This window comes from Miniopterus schreibersii, assembly GCF_964146895.1.
Source record: "Miniopterus schreibersii genome assembly, chromosome: 2".
Taxonomy (NCBI): domain Eukaryota; kingdom Metazoa; phylum Chordata; class Mammalia; order Chiroptera; family Miniopteridae; genus Miniopterus; species Miniopterus schreibersii.
This window is the reverse complement of record NC_138102.1, coordinates 37015681-37033750: the sequence shown is the minus strand read 5'-3', so window position 1 is coordinate 37033750 and position 18070 is coordinate 37015681. Positions and strand designations below refer to the sequence as shown.

At 38.8% G+C, this 18070-nt stretch overlaps 1 protein-coding gene across 6 annotated transcripts in view; it reads left to right on the top strand.

The window, feature by feature from the left end:
* MBNL2 (muscleblind like splicing regulator 2) overlaps nt 1–18070 on the top strand; it is a 147919-nt gene that overhangs the window by 98607 nt on the left and 31242 nt on the right. For 3 of the 6 annotated variants that reach the window (XM_081128328.1, XM_081128329.1, XM_081128330.1), the window contains 3 exons: nt 6072–6272; nt 8757–9020; nt 15641–15794. In XM_081128328.1, the coding sequence (XP_080984454.1) occupies nt 6072–6272; nt 8757–9020; nt 15641–15794 (619 nt within the window). Of the gene's footprint in view, nt 1–6071; nt 6273–8756; nt 9021–14960; nt 15015–15640; nt 15795–18070 lie in introns of all 6 variants that reach the window. The other 3 variants (XM_081128326.1, XM_081128327.1, XM_081128331.1) reach the window with 2 other exon arrangements.

Here is an 18070-nt window from a genome sequence, read left to right as displayed (position 1 = left end):
ATAAATGCAATCACAACTATCCTTATAAGAGAGAAACAAAGGGAGAGTTGACATATACAGAGAGGAAAAAGGCAATGTGCCCATAGAGGCCGAAACTGGAGTGATGTGGCCACAAACCAAGGAATGCCAGCAGCCACCAGAAGATGGAAGAGATAAGGAATGGATTCCTACCTAGAGCCTCCAGAGTGAGTGTGGTCTTGCCAACACCTTAATTTTGACCCAATGAAACTGATTTCAGATTTATGGCCTCCAGAACTATCCAAGGATAAATGTGTGTTGTTTTAAGCCACCAAGTTTGTGGGAATTTGTTAGACCAGCCACAAGAAGCTAACATACATAGAAATTACTTAAGATAAATAACTTGATAAACATGGAGTAGCAAGTACCACTCCATTTTTAGGTTTCCTTCTAAGTTCAACTTCTTTATATTTTTCCACTCCCTCTTTCCCCCATTTACCCTGAAATCTCTCACCAATGACCTTCATATTTGTAAACTGATAGTCACTTTTGCCTTCATTGTATTCGTTCAACCTCTTGGCAATATTCAACACGTGTAATTAATCTCTCCTTTGTGGAGTACTCCTTCCTCTCTGGTCACTCCTTCCTCCTCTGTCCCTATTATGTTTCTCTACTACATGTTGAGGCTGCTAACTGAGGTTCTCGGAACTGGACATCTCTCTCATCTACCTTCTCCTTCCTGGCCTCATCCATTCCTGTGGCTGTAAATCATCTACAGGCTAAGAACAATCCCAAATGTGTATTTCCAATCCAAACTTCTCTGAGCTCAGACTCCTGTATCCAACTTCCTACTGGACTCACCTTTAAATTTCTTACAGGATCTCGACATATTAAAGACCAAATTACTTATTCCACTACATTCCCATCTCAGTAAATGCAACCAGCAGTTTCAAACCAAAACCAAGCAGACTCTCTCATGCATACTTCTTCATATCCATTTCATCAGTAATCCTGACATATCTGCCTCCAAGTCCATTTGCTGCTCTACCTCCCAGCACCCTCATCTGAGCTACCATCAACCTTTTTATCAAAGTACTTCATGAGCATTTCCTTTCTAATCTCCCAGTTTCCACTCTTGCTTTATTCCAATGTATCCTACATACAGCAACCAGAGGAATTTTTTTTAACATATAAATAGCATCATATCACTCCCTTACTTAAAGTCTTTCCATGCTTTCCCATTTCACTGGAGGCAAAGCCTAAACATGTAACCTTGTCTGTGATCTGGTCCTCACCCAGCTCACCGACTCATCACGGCCCACTCTTCCCGTATCCACTGAGACCAAACCAAACCTTCAGTTCTGTGAACACACATGGCCTTTGCTCTCGTTGGAAGTATCCTATTACTCTTCACATGTTAACTTCGTTTCATTCATAAGGACTCCAAATCCATTCCCTGCAATTTCCAACCAATCTCCATCACTATCATTTCTACGTATCCATAAAAATGAATTGTAATTTTGCTTGTTCTTACCCATTAGAGTTTAAGTTCAATAAATGTACACACAGTGTTTTGGCACCGTGTCTGTACCAATAAGTATTTATTAAATGAATGAAAATGCAATTCATTCTTTCTTCTCATAATTCTTCTGTCTCAAATTCGCTACATTTGAAAATTCCCCTTCACTTTGTTCCTCCTAGCAGTTTTTCTCTACCCATTTCTGATAGGATGTAACAGTCATTTGTCTTTTCCTTCCCAGCACACTGCCTCACCCCACCACACACATACAACCTTCATATGTTCATTCAAGATAAAGAAGCTGGTGAGTAGCCTTTAGTAGGAGAGAGATTTAAAAGCCTATACAATGCAGTCCTTGGGGACAAGGTCTTACATTGAGTATTCTGCCCTCCAGAGATGCTTCTGGGAGTAAAGGGAGTAGGCTTAAGAGATACCATGTTTTAAGCCTTTCAGTCTGAGTGCCAAAGACCTACCCTTTGAAGTCAAAGCTTTCTAAATGTATGAACTCTCACGCTCTTGTTTTAAAAAGTCAATTGATGAAACTTTAGAGCCATAAATATCCCAGGCCATTTAGTTATTACTCCTCAGTACCAACCCTCCCTTGCCACTAAAAAATATCAAAGAACACGTGGGCACGTGTGTGTGTGTGTGTGTGTGTGTGTGTGTGTGTGTGTGTGTGTTAAATCTTTGAACTTGATGTAATGTACTGAGAAAGAAGAGTGGAGAGCTCTGTGGAGAGAAACCCAGAAACATGGAGTGAAGTACAGAGGGGAAAAATAGCAAGACCAGCATTTCAGAAGCTATTTTCTTCCAGAAGACTTTCTGTGGCTCTTGTCCTCTGGCCTCTCCAGCTGCAGCTAGTGCTGAGAGATGACAAGGACCAAATGGATCCCATCTCAGACAATCTGGCAACAGCCCTTCTGCAGAAACCATGGGGCCAGTTCGCCCAAGCTCTAGCTGGGATGCTTCCAGGAACAGAATCATTTGGAGGTGCTGCCCTTCTCTTTTCTCAGCTGCCAGCTAAGAACCGAATTCAGACACCAGGATGTGTTGTCAGCCTAGACTCCACCTTTGGAAGTTTCATTTGAATTTGGGATCTGAGAACCATTTCCTGAGGCAGCAGGGCCCCAAACAGCCGTTCAGAGCAGCCCTACATCTCTGATCTGTAGAAGGCCCCGTGGGACACAGCTCCCCACCAGCACTCTCTCTTTACACTCCAGAAACCTAAGGGCAGCTAGTATTTTTTCTTCTTCTAAGAAATTACCAACAAAATCCAATGAGTGCAGAAGAATGGAAGTAGCCCCAGACTTGGAGTCAGGAGGCCTGGTTATTTTGTCCTGCCTCTGCCTCAGCAGCAATGACCTTGGGTAATCCTTTTAGTCTCTACATTAAATTGCTTTCACCTGTAAGACTGTGCAATTCTCACTGCCACACTTGCTTCTCGCCAATACTGACAAGATTAAAGAAGGCAGTGTGTTTGAGAAGGGGTTAGCCAAAGAACATATACCCATAACCCACAGACAAAAGTATGCTGATGGCCAGAAGGGAAGGGGGGCAGGGAAGGGGGAGGGCGAGTGGGTAAAGGGGGGATGGGGACATCTGTAATAGTGTAAACAATAAAAAAAGTAAAAAAAAAAAAAAAAAGAAAACAAGCTATCAACATACCAGCTCACGAGCCACACAGTAATCAATACCTTTTTAAACAGTCTGCAGGGGTGGGGGAAAGAAGGTTTTAAGAACAGCCAAAACTTTCACAGATGGAAGGTATTACTGTTAATAATAATAATAGTAATAATATAATCACCATCTCTGAAAATTACAATAACTGCATTGTTTTACTAATAAACGCCAACAAAAATATACTCTACCTAAAACATTACAAAAATATCTAATTGAATCTATCTTTATACAGCCTATGACTTTTAACTTTCAGTTTCGTATGAAAGAAAAAATATATTTTCCCAGCCTATATTTCAAAAAAGAGATATTTGCTATATTTAATAATATTTTATACCTCTATTCTTATTTTGCTATGCTGATTACATTTCTGTTATAGAATCAATGAGTAATTTTGCAGAAAAAATTTTAATACTAATTTTTATACTACTAATGATAGCTTCTATTTACTGAGTTTGACCATGGAAACTGGGAGAGAAATAACACCTTGTTCAGCCTGACTCTTTAAGCTAAGTAGTTTTACTTTCCCTCTACAGATGAGGAATTTCAGGGAAGTTAATTTCCTACCCAGGATAAAAATTAATAAGTGGCAGAACTCTGAATTTTAATTCAGGTCTCTCTTAATCCAAATTTGTGCTTTTACTTTTAAGTAATGCTCTCTATGAACTATGTTCCAGCAATCATCAATAAACAAACTAAAACTTTAGATCATTAAATTAGATGAACAAGTAACATGTATGAGAAAGCAAAATTTAGCTAATTACAATAGATTTGTTGATATCCAAAAAAGGTTTTGGGGAATGAGTTTTGAGGTTCTGATATCCTATTGACAGTCAAGGTGTACCCTGTATTTGTGTCACCATGCTGACCCTGGCTTCACATGATCCACAGGAGAGAGAGTTGGGGATTTGCTTCCATAGAAAGTCAAAAATGGAAGTGTGGGGGAAGACTCTACTGTACGTATTTACTTTGATAAATAGTCTCTGGGTTAAATGATACATTTAGTACAAGGTTTTTCAATACTTATTTTCCCTCCTCCTCTATGACAGTGGTCCCTGAACTGGGCAACGAAACAGATCATGTAGTAAATTTTTTAATGCAAATTTCAAGGCCCCTGCCTAGACCTATTGAGTCAGAATTTCTGATATCTCTATTTATGAAATCCCCCTGGGCATTTCTGATATAGCTGGTTCTTTGAATCACTGATCTGTTGTGATTTATGACCTTTCAGGATTGACTTTTTTAATCATAACATTATATAGCCCTTATGCCATTTAAATCACTTGGCTTTGTTTCAATAGTACTAAATTATAAAAGCTATAGTTACTGAAAACCACAACTTTCTATAATTATGACTCAAATGGGTTGAAAATGGAAAACATACACATATAAAATTTCATAGAAAGTCTAGGAAGAAAAAAATCCTAACTGCCAGCTATTTCCCATGTTGAGACCTCATGTTGCAACATTCTCCCAAAGTGAATTTTATGGCTGAGCCATAAAGATCTAAGAGCTGCTCTTGGGAGTGCTATAGCAGCGGCCCTCTCAGACCATTGGAATCACCTCCTTCAGCCCCCAGCCACTCAGTGAAGACTTTCAACCTCTCCAAGAACCCCCTGCACAAACTGTCAATAATTCACTGTTTTCTAACATGATCATATGTAAGAGATATTTTTCAGTTATTGCTGTCAACAAAAAAATTTGTTTAATAAACATAGATTGTTATTTTTCCCATATGTTCAACAACTCATTCAGAGCCATAAATAGACAGCAAGAATGTTACCCACAATGTATAAATAGACGTACCATGACATGGCCAACACCACAGTTCCACATTAGAAAATCGCATTAATGTATCATTGCAAATATCTGAAAACTGGTGCTAAAAATAAATAGGTTAAAGCCATCCAATAACTGAAAAACAAACAAACCAACAAAAACCATTCAGGTCCAATTCAGTGTGAAATTTAGTCTAAGAAAAATCTTTAATTTTTAACATTGGTCCTTTAAAAAGTGAAGCAAAGTTTCTTGTTCTCTTAAATGTACATTATTTCCTTTCTGAAAGGCATATTTTTAGGTGGAACTTTAAAAAATAATCATCCCATCAACCCCCTAGCATACTTCTTTTTCTCCCTGGACAAAGATTACAGTGATAGAGAAGTTTAATAAGCTCTATTGTATGCCTTTGTCACTGGAGCGTTGATTTTGTGACCTAGGAAACCAAAGCAACTTTCAACAGCCAATTGAAAAATTGGCCACTTGACAAGTTCAAGCTTTTCCATCCAATCTTTCAAGAAGGAAAGGTTAGTTCAAGGCATACTTGAGCTAGAGGAGGAAATAGCAGGTCTATATTAAAACTGCAGATGAATTTTGGAAATATACATGCTAGTGAATATGGAAACATACTGGTAAGTCTGAGAAAAATAAAATCCCGAATAATAACCACTTTTTGAATATGTAGAAACTTAGCCAAGCTATAAGCAAAGTTTTTCTTTATTCCTCTCCCTTTGAGAGACATGCAGGAGGAAGCATAGACTATGAATCAGTATTCCACAGGTTTTATTTAGTATTATAACATTTAACAGTTTGCAATGATGAGCAATTAGAGTGGATATTAATTTCTTGAGGACACTCTTATAGAAATAAAATTTAGCCTGTACCCTATAATTAAGTTTCTATTATGTTCTCCCATGTTTTGAATGATTTGGAGAAGAGAGGACTTATATGGGTTTAATTTTTATTAAGCAAAAACTAAACAGGGAAGTTTAATGAGCTTTTATAGTTCAAAATTGACTTATGCAGTTAACACAGAGTCTTGTATATAATTAATAAACTTTGCTTAAGTGACACTTGCTGGTGATTTTTTTAAAGTTTTATTCTAAAGATATCCATATCGTGTGTTATCTTTCTTTAACAGCCCACTTTTCCTGTAGGTCCCGCCATAGGGACAAATACGGCGATTAGCTTTGCTCCTTACTTAGCACCTGTAACCCCCGGAGTCGGGTTAGTGCCGACGGAAATTCTACCCACCACACCTGTGATTGTTCCCGGAAGTCCACCCGTCACTGTCCCGGGCTCAACTACAACTCAGAAACTTCTCAGGACTGACAAACTGGAGGTACTTCGATTTTATTTGTGGTTTGAAATGCATTTGTGGTAGAAGTGTACTTCTATGTGAGTGAATGCTTGTAGGATAGTATACACACATTCATCTAAAAACCATGCATTCATGATTCTTTGTTTTGAATTTAAGGCCAAGTATAAAGGAAATTAATCTGTGGGAAAAGAGTAAGTTTAACACACAAAAAGTCAGCTGCAAAATATTACCAACCAATGGAACGCTGAATCAATCACGATGGGAGACGTAGCAATGGCTCCTGAAGGCCTCCAGCTGGGCCAGGCATTAACCTTTGCTGGATTCTGGATAGGTCTCTGAAGGGGCAAGTCAGAAGCCCAGAAGCCAGGGCAATGGGGACACTCATGGACAAGGGTGGGAGTAAGTAAGATTATGACTGTTGACCAGTTGGTATGATCATATTTCAGTATTTTAAGAACTAGTATGACTGTACTACAGTGTCCCAGAATATCAGCCCTAGTAGTGTTGATGGTAAACAGGGAATTGGAAGCTGGGAAAATTTGATTGAGATAGTTTCTTTAACTTAAATTAAAGTGTTCTATAAAAGTCAAGAAAACAAGTACATATATTTATAAAACATAATTCTTAAGTCATGAATCAAGCCAACCCATCCACTTTACTGGGTACAATTTCTCTTTAATCAGAGTTAGAAGATTCATCCATTTATCTTAACTACTATATCCTACGATATTTAATAGAGCATTTTATATGGGTGTGTAAAGATTTTAATAGGTTTTTCAAAGAGCTGCTTTAATCCACTACAAATTAAAGTTGGTAGGTGATATATGTATGGTTAGGATGTACACTGAGCTTTCTGTTGGATCCTTCAAGAATGTTCTTTCAAATGTACATTTGTTTAAATATTTACCCAGTAAATCTTGAGGGCAATAAAATGTTGCTGCCTAATATCACTTTCAATCCAAAGTATATGTATCTCAACATGAAAATACTATAAACTCTAATTGCTACTGTTTTAATCAAGCCTATCCATGTGAATGTTGAACAGACAGACCTTTCATGGGACTAGAAAAGTGTTTTGGGCTCCACCTGCTGGACCCATGGAGCTTTAGTGTTCAGTACATGACTGTGTGGTTTAGAAAACAGATTAAATCGGTCGAGTTGGGAACAAATTGTTCTTCCCAACAGGACTGGTGGACAAAGATATATGGAGAAATGATTCACAATGACAAGCAGAGCAGCTTTCAAACCAGGAATGAAGTTGGCTACACACAGAGACCCTTGGTAAATGCTTAATGACTGGTCTCTACCTCTGATGCAGTCTCAGGCTGAAGTCATTCCATTTATAGTGGAAGGTTTACTCAGAGTCTGTGGGAACATCTTAGTAATTCTTACTGTGTACATTTCAAAAACTAAAGATGGAATGTTGGCTAATATTCAAAGTAAGAAGAAACAATTAACAATTTTGTGATTTATCTATTTACTCTTCAAATTCGCCTGGCCACTGGTTAGTGAAGCTGTACGATTGACTTTCACAAGGCTTGACTGTCATGTCAGTTGACCCTTCATATACCACCACTGATTATCAAGAAGTGAACCACCACTTAAATACAGGGTGTCCCCCAAAAATGTATACACAGTTTGAAGTCTCAGAGCATGGAGCATTCTAGTTACTTGAGATTTCAGAATAACTAAAAATTAAGGAATAAAAAAGAAACAACAACACTCCAACACTTCAAACTCTATTCTACTTTTCTTTGTTTATTTCTTTCCCTTTACCTCTTTACACATTTCTCTTTTTTATCTTTAAAAAATGTTTATCGTTTTTCTGTGCTTCAAAAATAGTAATATGGTGACCTTAAATGGAAGTGTTGGTGCCTTAGATATCATCATTCTTCCAATTTATTATAAGTTATCTTTGTAGAGCAGGGGAGACCTGGGGCAAACAGGAGTATTCAGATTCACCCCACCCCCATTTCCCATCCTCAGAGAGGAGGGACAAGTTCGTCATTCCCCCCTATTCTTTTTGGAGTTGTACTGCTATGACCTGATGGCGTAAACCATGGTGACAGTGCCCCTCCATGCAAAAAACCTGTAGCATCCCAGAGTTGTCAGAGTAAGAGATTTGCATATATATATATATATATATCCAAATTATATATATAATCTCCAAATTATTATATATATATAATATGTATATATCCCAGAGGCACTGGAGGCCTTGTTGATTTTCCTTTGTTATTTTAGCTAAACTGCAGATTTTGACTTATTTTCTCAATGTCGAGTCTCAACCTAGAAAAGAGGGCAAAGCAAGACCCCAAATAGTGTTTATTAGGGATTCTGGTTACTTGCGTTCCTGATAATCAATTCTGTCTGGTAAATGGCACAAAAGCCACCATTCAAAGAAAGACAAAGAATCAATTCGGTTATTAACAAGAGCAAGCCTACCGGGCCGGCTCGCGCCGAGAGGCCGCCCTCGCATCGCCGCTCTCGTCCCGTGTGTCCCAGGTGTGCAGGGAGTTCCAGCGAGGAAACTGCGCCCGCGGAGAGACTGACTGCCGCTTTGCGCACCCCGCGGACAGCACCATGATCGACACCAACGACAACACCGTAACCGTTTGTATGGATTACATAAAGGGGCGTTGCATGAGGGAGAAATGCAAATATTTTCACCCTCCTGCACACTTGCAGGCCAAAATCAAAGCTGCGCAGCACCAAGCCAACCAAGCGGCGGTGGCGGCCCAGGCGGCCGCGGCCGCGGCCACAGTCATGGTAAGTGGGGCGCGCCCGCCGCCAGCTTCCCGCGCCCCGGGCTGCGGGCTGGGCCCGGGCGCTCGCCGCGGGTCGGGAACGGGGAAGGCTGCTGGTCCTGCTGCTCCGCTGCCCACGTCCCGCTGGTGTTCGCCCCCTTTTGTTTCGTTTCCCCGCCCTCCCTCCTTCGGCACAATAAGTAAATCCCTCAGGCCAGGGGACCGAGGGCGCTGCTGTGACCCGCGGGGCCCGCTCAGGGCGGCGCGGGGCCCAGTCGTGAACGGGAAGGTGGCACTCGAGTTCAAGGGAGCGGAAAACTGAGCAGTAGGCAGCCCCTGAGCAGAGAGGCTTAGCGACAGGTGACAAGTCAGTGACCGACTCTCCCCTGGCCCTGGTGTTTCCCTCTCTTCCACTCGTGACCTCTAGGAAGATGCTCCCCACTTTCCCTCCCTCAGTGAGATCTGATGCAGGACATCAAGTCATGAGACAGATGCAACTGGAGCTGTACTGGCTGGCGCTTAAAAATTTATTTTTTTAAAAACGGCCTGCAACCTGAGTCACTGTGCTGTCCCTCAGAGACAAGCGGCAGCTTCAGCAGCAGCACCTGAGGGTCTGTCACAGCCCCAGACTCCCAGGCCCCACCCCAGACCTTTGAGGTCAGAATTCAAATGGTAAATCTCCCCGGTGTGTTGTATGCACATTACATTGGAGGAGCACCTACAACTGCTAGGGGTCTTGAAAGATCCAGACATCAGTCCTTACCCCAAAGTTGTTTACTTAGCTGGCCTGGATGGGGCCTGGGCACTGGCCCTTTTGGAAGCTGATTCCCATGTGGAGCAACGTTTGAGAACCACCGGACAAGGTTGTAGAAGTTTCTAATAAATTTGTTTTAAAATGAGATCTCTGGCTTACCAGAAGTCAGTTTGAATACGTGCTAAGCACTGCGCATTCCACACTTAATGAGACCTACCGTGCTGCTGGGTAGAACAGACAAATAAGGAGGTTTCCCTGCCCTCGAGGAGCATCAAGTTTAGTATGTGGGAGCAGTAACGCTCCTCAGGGATGGAAATGCATAATGGGGTCCAGTGGGGCGTGAAAGACTCAGTGGTCAGTTCTCCCTTGGGAAAGATAGATATGGCTTTTAAGATTATAGGTGAAGCTTAAAACACAATGTCTACCTAGCACCTGCCACCTCGTACATTATTGACTGAAACGCAAGGGTAGCCATTATGCAAACAGGTCTATGCTATTCAACATTCTTTCCTCAGATGTTTGTAAAGGCCTGGCCCCGTGATAAGCATCCGGGGCGCACAGATGAAGGCACAGAGCCTGCCTGTGTGGTCGCCTCTTAGTGTAGCATGTGTGGTTATAGAGACCTTTCCCATCTGAGGCTAGTCCCAAGATTCTTGAACATGGGGTCCTTCGTCTCTGCTTCTTCTCAGGATCCCTGTTCATTTAGTGCTCTTACCTCATGTCCTTTTCATTTTTGTGTCACTGGACAAAACTGATTTTTCTGAATGTGTGAATTTTTCTGTATCTACGGATGTGTGCATCCAACATCAGAGAAATTCTGCCTTTTTTTTTTTCTAGTAAAAGAGTGGTTTTCAAAACTGATTATAATTGGGAATAGGGTAATGAGAGGAGATGAGAGTAAATTGGTTACTTAATGCTGATGAAAAAGGAATATTTTTAGAGAGCAAATGAAATATTTTATTTCTCCAGCGTGGACTCCATCTTACCATCTACTTAGTGAAGATCTCATCCTATGAGAAGTAAATTATTTTTCATTGTAATGATTTTTTAAGCCAGCCCCAATTTATCCTAACTGGTATGTTGATTATTGGCACAAAGAACACATTTTTCCATTGAACTAGTATTAAAAATCATCACTAGGTATCAAAGATATCCCCAAGATTAGTCAGGACTCTAGTTGCAAGAGACAAAAACCCAACCGAAGTTGCTTAAATGAAAAAGGTGGACTTTACCAGGTCATGTAGTATCCTCCAAAGAGAGTAGAGGTAAAATAGGGCTCAGGATTTCCTGGATCCAAACACTTGGAAACAAGTAGGTATCTCTCCATTTTCTCTTTTCTGCTTCTCAGGGCATATCAGCTCCATTCTCTAAGACCAGTTTCTCCATACAATGCTGACCATGGCTTTGCATGCCTTACATTTTTAAAGGAACAATGTACCTACTATATGTAAATGGTAGATGACCTGGCTTGATAGGGATAAGAGAAGAAATGGCCATTTACACATACGGGTCATCCTGCAGCCTGTTGTTTTTAAATCAAGATTGCACTCTCCTATATGCCTTTTTGTGCATCCTCACAGCATACTCATCAAGACGCATACAGGTTATTGCAGTGGATGTCAATATATTTAGTTACCACAGTTTCCTGGATTGTTACACTGTGCCCAGATTTGGAGTTCTAATATTTCAGGGAATCTTCCAGCATCATCAAAGACAACCCAAAGGAATGTAGTTTTAGAACAAAAGCCAGCTTCTTTCTGATAATGACATGAAAATTACTGAATCCGTCATGTCTTTTTAGTGAAGTGAGAGGCTCATTTGAAACGAGCCTGGGTACACTTGGATAAAGTCAAAGTATTCTCACTCTAGAAGCAAGATTACTCAGTACACTGATATTATTTTACTTCCTTATTTGAAAGAACAAATGGAGTAATGATTGCAATCAGAATATATTAATATTCCATTCACTTGGGTTTCATATCTGAACACAAAGAATTTCTGCAGTGTAATTTTTATAACTGTCCATGGATTTCCCCTTCTTTTGATTAATTGGATCCTGAAAATGAATTTAAAGCTTTGATTCCAGAGAAAGAGATTTTATTTCCATTAGAGCCTTATTTTATTATTATTATTTTTTTACGATACCTCTTAAAACATGAGCATCATCTTCACCAGAATTTTTTAAATGTGAATATAAGCCAGGCAGAGCTTCTCTTTGGGAACACAAAGGGTATCTGATCTTCAAGCAAGCAGTCTTTCTTCACACACACACAAACAGGGCTACACAAGGAGCCCTATTTTGTAAAACATGTACAGGAACTTTGAATTCCTTCTTGCTTGTTCACATCCTTTTATTCCACATTGAAGCCGCAGCTCTGATTATTGTTGTAAGGGTTTCCTGACTCCTCAGATTTGGTCTTTCCGTGTAACGCTTGGCACAGGCCTTAGTTTGCTTGCCTCCACCTGCAGTTGGATGATTTCTTGATCCAGAAAAGGAAAGACCTGGCTGCATGTACACAAGCTGGAGGAGGCCCAGAAGGGGCAGAGGATAAATATTGGTAAGGCCAGCAAGAATGAATGCCAAGTGTCCGGCACATAGTAGGAGCTCAATTAAAGAGAACCTCTTTCTCTGCCTAGGTGACTAAGGAAGCTCCAAAAATGCACTGGGAAGGATGTCCTCTAAAGTCTAGTCCAAGCCTGAAGATCTTTCAATATTAGTAAATAGCATCAGTCAAATAATATCCTCTAAATCAGAATGCCTGTGTACTACACCACTGTATTATAACATGATTATTTATCCATAGAGATTGCTTAATACAGTCTACTCATATGCCTCAAAGTATGAGGTGTGTGAGATACTAATATGTATGCTCAATCCTCCCAAACCTTAGTGTTTCTTTCAAAAGACAAGCTATTTGCGTCTAGTAAAGATAACCTACAATATAGAGTGGCAGAAAAGGAGATGCTATCATTGTCAAGCTCTGAGTTTCTTTACATTCCTAGATTATTATAATTTCTATGAAAATTAAGTTTCAGAAAGCTATGATCAGAAAAAAGAAAACATTAACCTCCCAGGTGGTTATCCTAGGGAGAAATATTTAATATTTCCTTTTCTACTTGACTTCATTAAATGATCCTTTGTTGAATCAAAATTTTGTTCATAAAAACAAAACTTTGGAGACATAATCACTCTTCTAGTTGGCATGTCAGAAAAGTTCAACCCAACAGTGGATGTGTTCTGTAACTCCCAAGGACTGAAACAGTGAAGGGAAGAATTGAGGTCAAAATGATTTTGAATTTAACCATCCAGTTAATGTTCTCAGTTCACTCTATGAGAACAGGCTCTGTAACCTTATGTAGTTAGCACATACTAATTTGAGCTAAAGAAAAGGCATTATCTAGCAATATAAAACTACACCTGAATAAAAGGTTTTAAATAAAAGTGATGTCATAGAAGTTACATAGTGAAGAACTTACATTTGAGGAAAGAATATCCAGTATAAAGAAGCTTTCTTACTGTTGGTTTATAGAAATATTCACAATTCTACTTTTAGAACAATGATTTCATAATATCTGATGGCCTCTATCAAGACTTCCATCCGAAACATTTTCCCCATTGGCCAGTCTGAATCTCCTCTAACCTGTAGCCCTTCCCACGCTTTTTCTCATCCTTTCCCCGCCCCATAGCTCTTCTAGGAAATAATTTCCTATCATTTCTATACTTTTTAAGCCCGAATCACCAAATGATGATAAACAGCCATTTATTTTCCAAGGAAAATATCATTTACTGTTTCCCATTTTGAGGGTTTAGTGCTATTCCATTTTACTTCAAATGCCATAGTTCTAATTCAGAACTTTAGAATATGACGTTTATATTTATTATGCAAACCTTAGGGATTTACCTATTGTGCTAAACATTAAAAAGGGGTATTTCATTTTTTTATTTGCATTGGAGCTATTCTTTCAAACTTATTTATTTTCACAGAATTTCATCATAAATTTTTTAGATTTTTTTTTTTACTATTATCAAGGAATAGAAAATATTTTTCATTGTGGTCTAAATCAATCAATATTTGTTATTATTTCAGCCATTTAAATGAAACTATCTGCCCAAAAGTATGGTTATAAGTTAAAGATATTATTTTACTTCTATTATTTCAAGCAGTACTTTGCTGTTTTTTTAGCTGTTTGTTATTTTTAGCTATTGTATTTGTTCTAGCCAAGAGTTCCACACCTCGTTAACTGGGTTGGTCGCTAATTGTAGCTAAAAGGACAAATAGAATTATTAAATATAAGTTATTTTGACACCTGAGGACACTAAATACCTCTTAAAGGGTATTTTATTAGTGTAATCGGTAAGTTATTTGAGATAAACTGAAGTCTGATTTCAAATGCAGCGGAGAACCGAGAATGGATGATAAGTTAGTCATTAGAAACCGTGTGATGGAATAAAAGTGAGACATTTGAGAAGCTTACTGTTCAGATTCAAAACTTGTTAAATCTGGAACCGTAGTCCACATGGCCAAATCCACGCTAGCAGAGTGAAGAGAAGAACTGAGACAAGTATCCACATGATTCAGACAAAAAATTAAGACCCAAACCCAAACGGTTTTGCCTAAATAATCTTGTGTTTGAATATTTTTTGTCTGAATGTTTTTGTCTCAGTTCACCACTTCATTTTGTTGGCCTCAATCATCATTAAACATTACTTTTATACAATTTAAGATATTACCTTTCTTTGACTTGGATCTTAGGGCCTTAGCACATTGATTACTCTATATTTGAAAACTAACTTATCAGAAGTTCTTCAATCCTGTGGCCCTTGAAAGTTTTGCATTTTTTTTCTGAAGCAATATAAAAGATGCTTATGGTGTGTATGCAAGCTGCTGTTTTGATTAACTTTCCTGAATTTCAAACATCTATATTTTACTCTCTTATATGCTTTTAACTAAGGTATAGTAGATGCATTTTTGCTTCAATACTAATTTAAGGTGTAATATTCATTTCTTTAGAGAACATTTTTGTTGTTGTGCATGCCTAGTGTTTTGTACGTTGTATATTGCATTCAGAATATTTTTTTCCTTCTCACCTATCCACAATGCAATGCCGTTCCCATGATGCACCTCTGCTTGCTGTTTACCTGTATGTTAATTCGCTTGAATCCCATTGGCCCACTGCCATCATGTGCTCGCTGCCTGTTATTAAAAGACTCAGTCGACTGCCAAAGCAATGAAGCGACCTCTCGAAGCATCTGTAGACCTGGTACTTTGACCTTTCACCTTTCGCTTTGCATGTAGCATTTCAGAGAACCATCTGAGATTTGTATTACTTGTAAATTATTGGTTGCAAAAAATCATTATTGTTAATTAATGAAAAATTCAATAAGGTGTTTAGCCATCTCATTTTCATATGTAATACGTAAGAGAAATTAATCCTAACAAATTTTAAAACCTTTTCCAAAAGAGTGAAGCAAATTTAAATTCCTTGGCTCAGAAAATGCTCATTGTAATTCTTATTAATATTTAAATTCAAGAAATTGTCATTTAGCTAAAGGAAACAATAAGTATTAATAATAACACAAATGCTTCTTTCCCTCCTTAGAGTAGTTTAACTCATTTGAAAAGCCGAAGCCACTGTTTTGTTGTTGTTGCTCGATAGTTTTCCTCTTCCTTAGTCGAGATGCTACTGTCCTGGGTTACAGAAATCATGCTTTCGCTCCCAATAACGAATTCTCACTCATTCGACATTGCCGCTGTTTAAATTAAGGTGCATGGCACAGGCATCTCCTTAGCTGTCCTTGTTTAAAAGAACGTTGTAGCTGATGATCTCTGTGGACACTGACGGTCTACTTGGAGTTATACATGTCTTCCCCGGTTCTTCACTCCTAGGCCTTCCCACCCGGTGCTCTTCACCCTTTACCAAAGAGACAAGCACTTGAAAAAAGCAACGGTGCCAGCACGGTCTTCAACCCCAGCGTGTTGCACTACCAGCAGGCCCTGACCAGCGCCCAGCTGCAGCAGCACACGGCGTTCATCCCCACAGGTATGTGCCCTGACACTTCCGAAGCCTGTGTCCGTGTGCCCCTCGGTCATGTGCTTCCTTCTCATTCCTTTAAGCTGTTTGGTGGCATCTAGTTTGCTTTTAAAGGTACAGTAAATACAGCCTGAAACTCAGCATTGTCTAGCTATCTAGATATATTTACTTTGCTTGGAATGATAGCTAAAGACGGCTAGGCTTCTAAAACCAAGTATTTTATACGGTTAAGTGGCAGATTAAGCCCGTGAGAAGTAAATAGCAGTTAGGCTTTTGGTTTCTTGTATTTACACATGCTGTGTAAAACTGTTTATGTAAATAAGACCTTTCATGTGTGACAACTGAAATTTGTCATTAACCCTGAATGACCTAAAAAAAGCAATTCCTGTAAATACTAACCTTTTCTTTTCTATTCCTATTCAGAGCACTAAAAAAATGAGGCTATTCAAATTAAAGCAATCCTCTACTCATATTTTTACATCCATTCTATCTCTTCACCATTCTTCTCAACTTCCACCAACTTTACAAATATAGAGAGCTCCTATCCTTGGTTCCTAAGCCAATGCCTGATAATATTAGATGCTAAGGTGCATTAACTCTGTCATTCCGTTAAAAGATGAATATATTAATCACAGAATCTTGAAGTTTAAAGGATTCTTAGTGACCTCCCATCCAGTTGATTGTTTTACAGATGAGAAAACTGAGGCTCCCCCCTCCCAAATGTGAAGCGACTTCCCAAAGTGGCACAACTAATGAGAAAAGACCTAGAGCCTAGTTTTCCTATGACCAATCCAATTTACACGACATGACACTCCCTCGGTCTCCATGTGTTGAGGCTACAGAATCCTCCCTTAGAGCTTGGTATAAAACATCAAACAAAAGTGAAGAAACAGAAGTGCAATATATGCCAACCCTCCTCCATTTCTTACCCCACTCCTGTGGCCACAGACTTACATACACCATACACAAGCGCAAGGAGTCACCATAAGTTGACTGTGGTTTTGACCTTTAGTCTATATTAGAAGCAGAAGCAGGAATAATATTCTCATAATATTTTCTCAAGTGTAAAAAAAAAAAAAGAACCAGAGAGTGACTTAGGCCTTAGCGAGAAGACTGTCCATTGTGTTCTTAGTTTCAAAGTAAAAATTTTCATTACATGATAGTAACTTAAAGGTAAATATGGATGAATAACAATTTTATCAAAAAGAATCTGCTGATCTTAATCCACATGGTTGGACTTTTCAGCTTTATTATCCATTCCCTTAAATCTCATAGCATATCAAGAGTTAACATAGGAGGGAGTTGGATAAATATTTCTATGGTATTCTTTGTATAAAATATACACTTGGAAATTAATTATTAACCTGTTCAATATATTATAGTAAAAATACAAATTACAAGTAAAATGGTTCTTAGTATTTAGTTTTCTTATTTTAGTTCCGCTCTGCTCTTTAAAAATGCTCGTAGACCTGTAGAGTCAGTCTCTAAGTCAGTGCTTATTAGGGCTTTACATTTGTTCTGTTACAACCTTGATTAGTGCCCTTTCAGTGCAGTTATAGCACAGCTGTATTTGTACATGTAATCCATTGGTATACCATGTTTGTAAAATACTTACTGGAAGGTAAACTTACCTCGAGGTCCTGTGTGATTTCTACAAGTGTCTTTTTTTATAGACCTAGTCACTAGACATTTTAGGAGAAAAAAATTAGGGGAGAATATACTGAGGGGAAAAACATAAAAGGACAAATCTATTTCTGAAGACTGGGTGATAATGCCACTACTATTTCCTGGGAATGTCTATGAAATCCTAGAGCTAAGCCATGCAAAAGACTGAAGGCTTCTAATTTTAAAATGATAATGATAATCATCATTCATTGGTAATCATTGTTGTTTTAAATATGTTTTAATTCATATTTAACACTTCAATCCAATAATGATTGATTTGCTAAATTACTCAAAGAATCCTCGTTTTAAAATGATTCACCTGGAAACCATTTGAAGACTTACAAAGCAAGAACGAATATCATCCCCTTATGCAATGACTTGATTAATGTTGAAATGCATTGTGTTGAGTACCAATAGGCTGAACTGGCTGCTATGGTTGTGCACTTCCACCCTCTGCTGGATTCTTTAAGAACTGTTCAAGTGTGTCCAGCAACCCTAAATTGAGTGGACTTTTGAAGCCAAAAATGGGTACTAGCCCACTTAATTCTGTGAATTACAAGTGTTTCCATCTATAACATGATATAAATATCATAGTGAACAAACATGGGTCTCATGCTCTG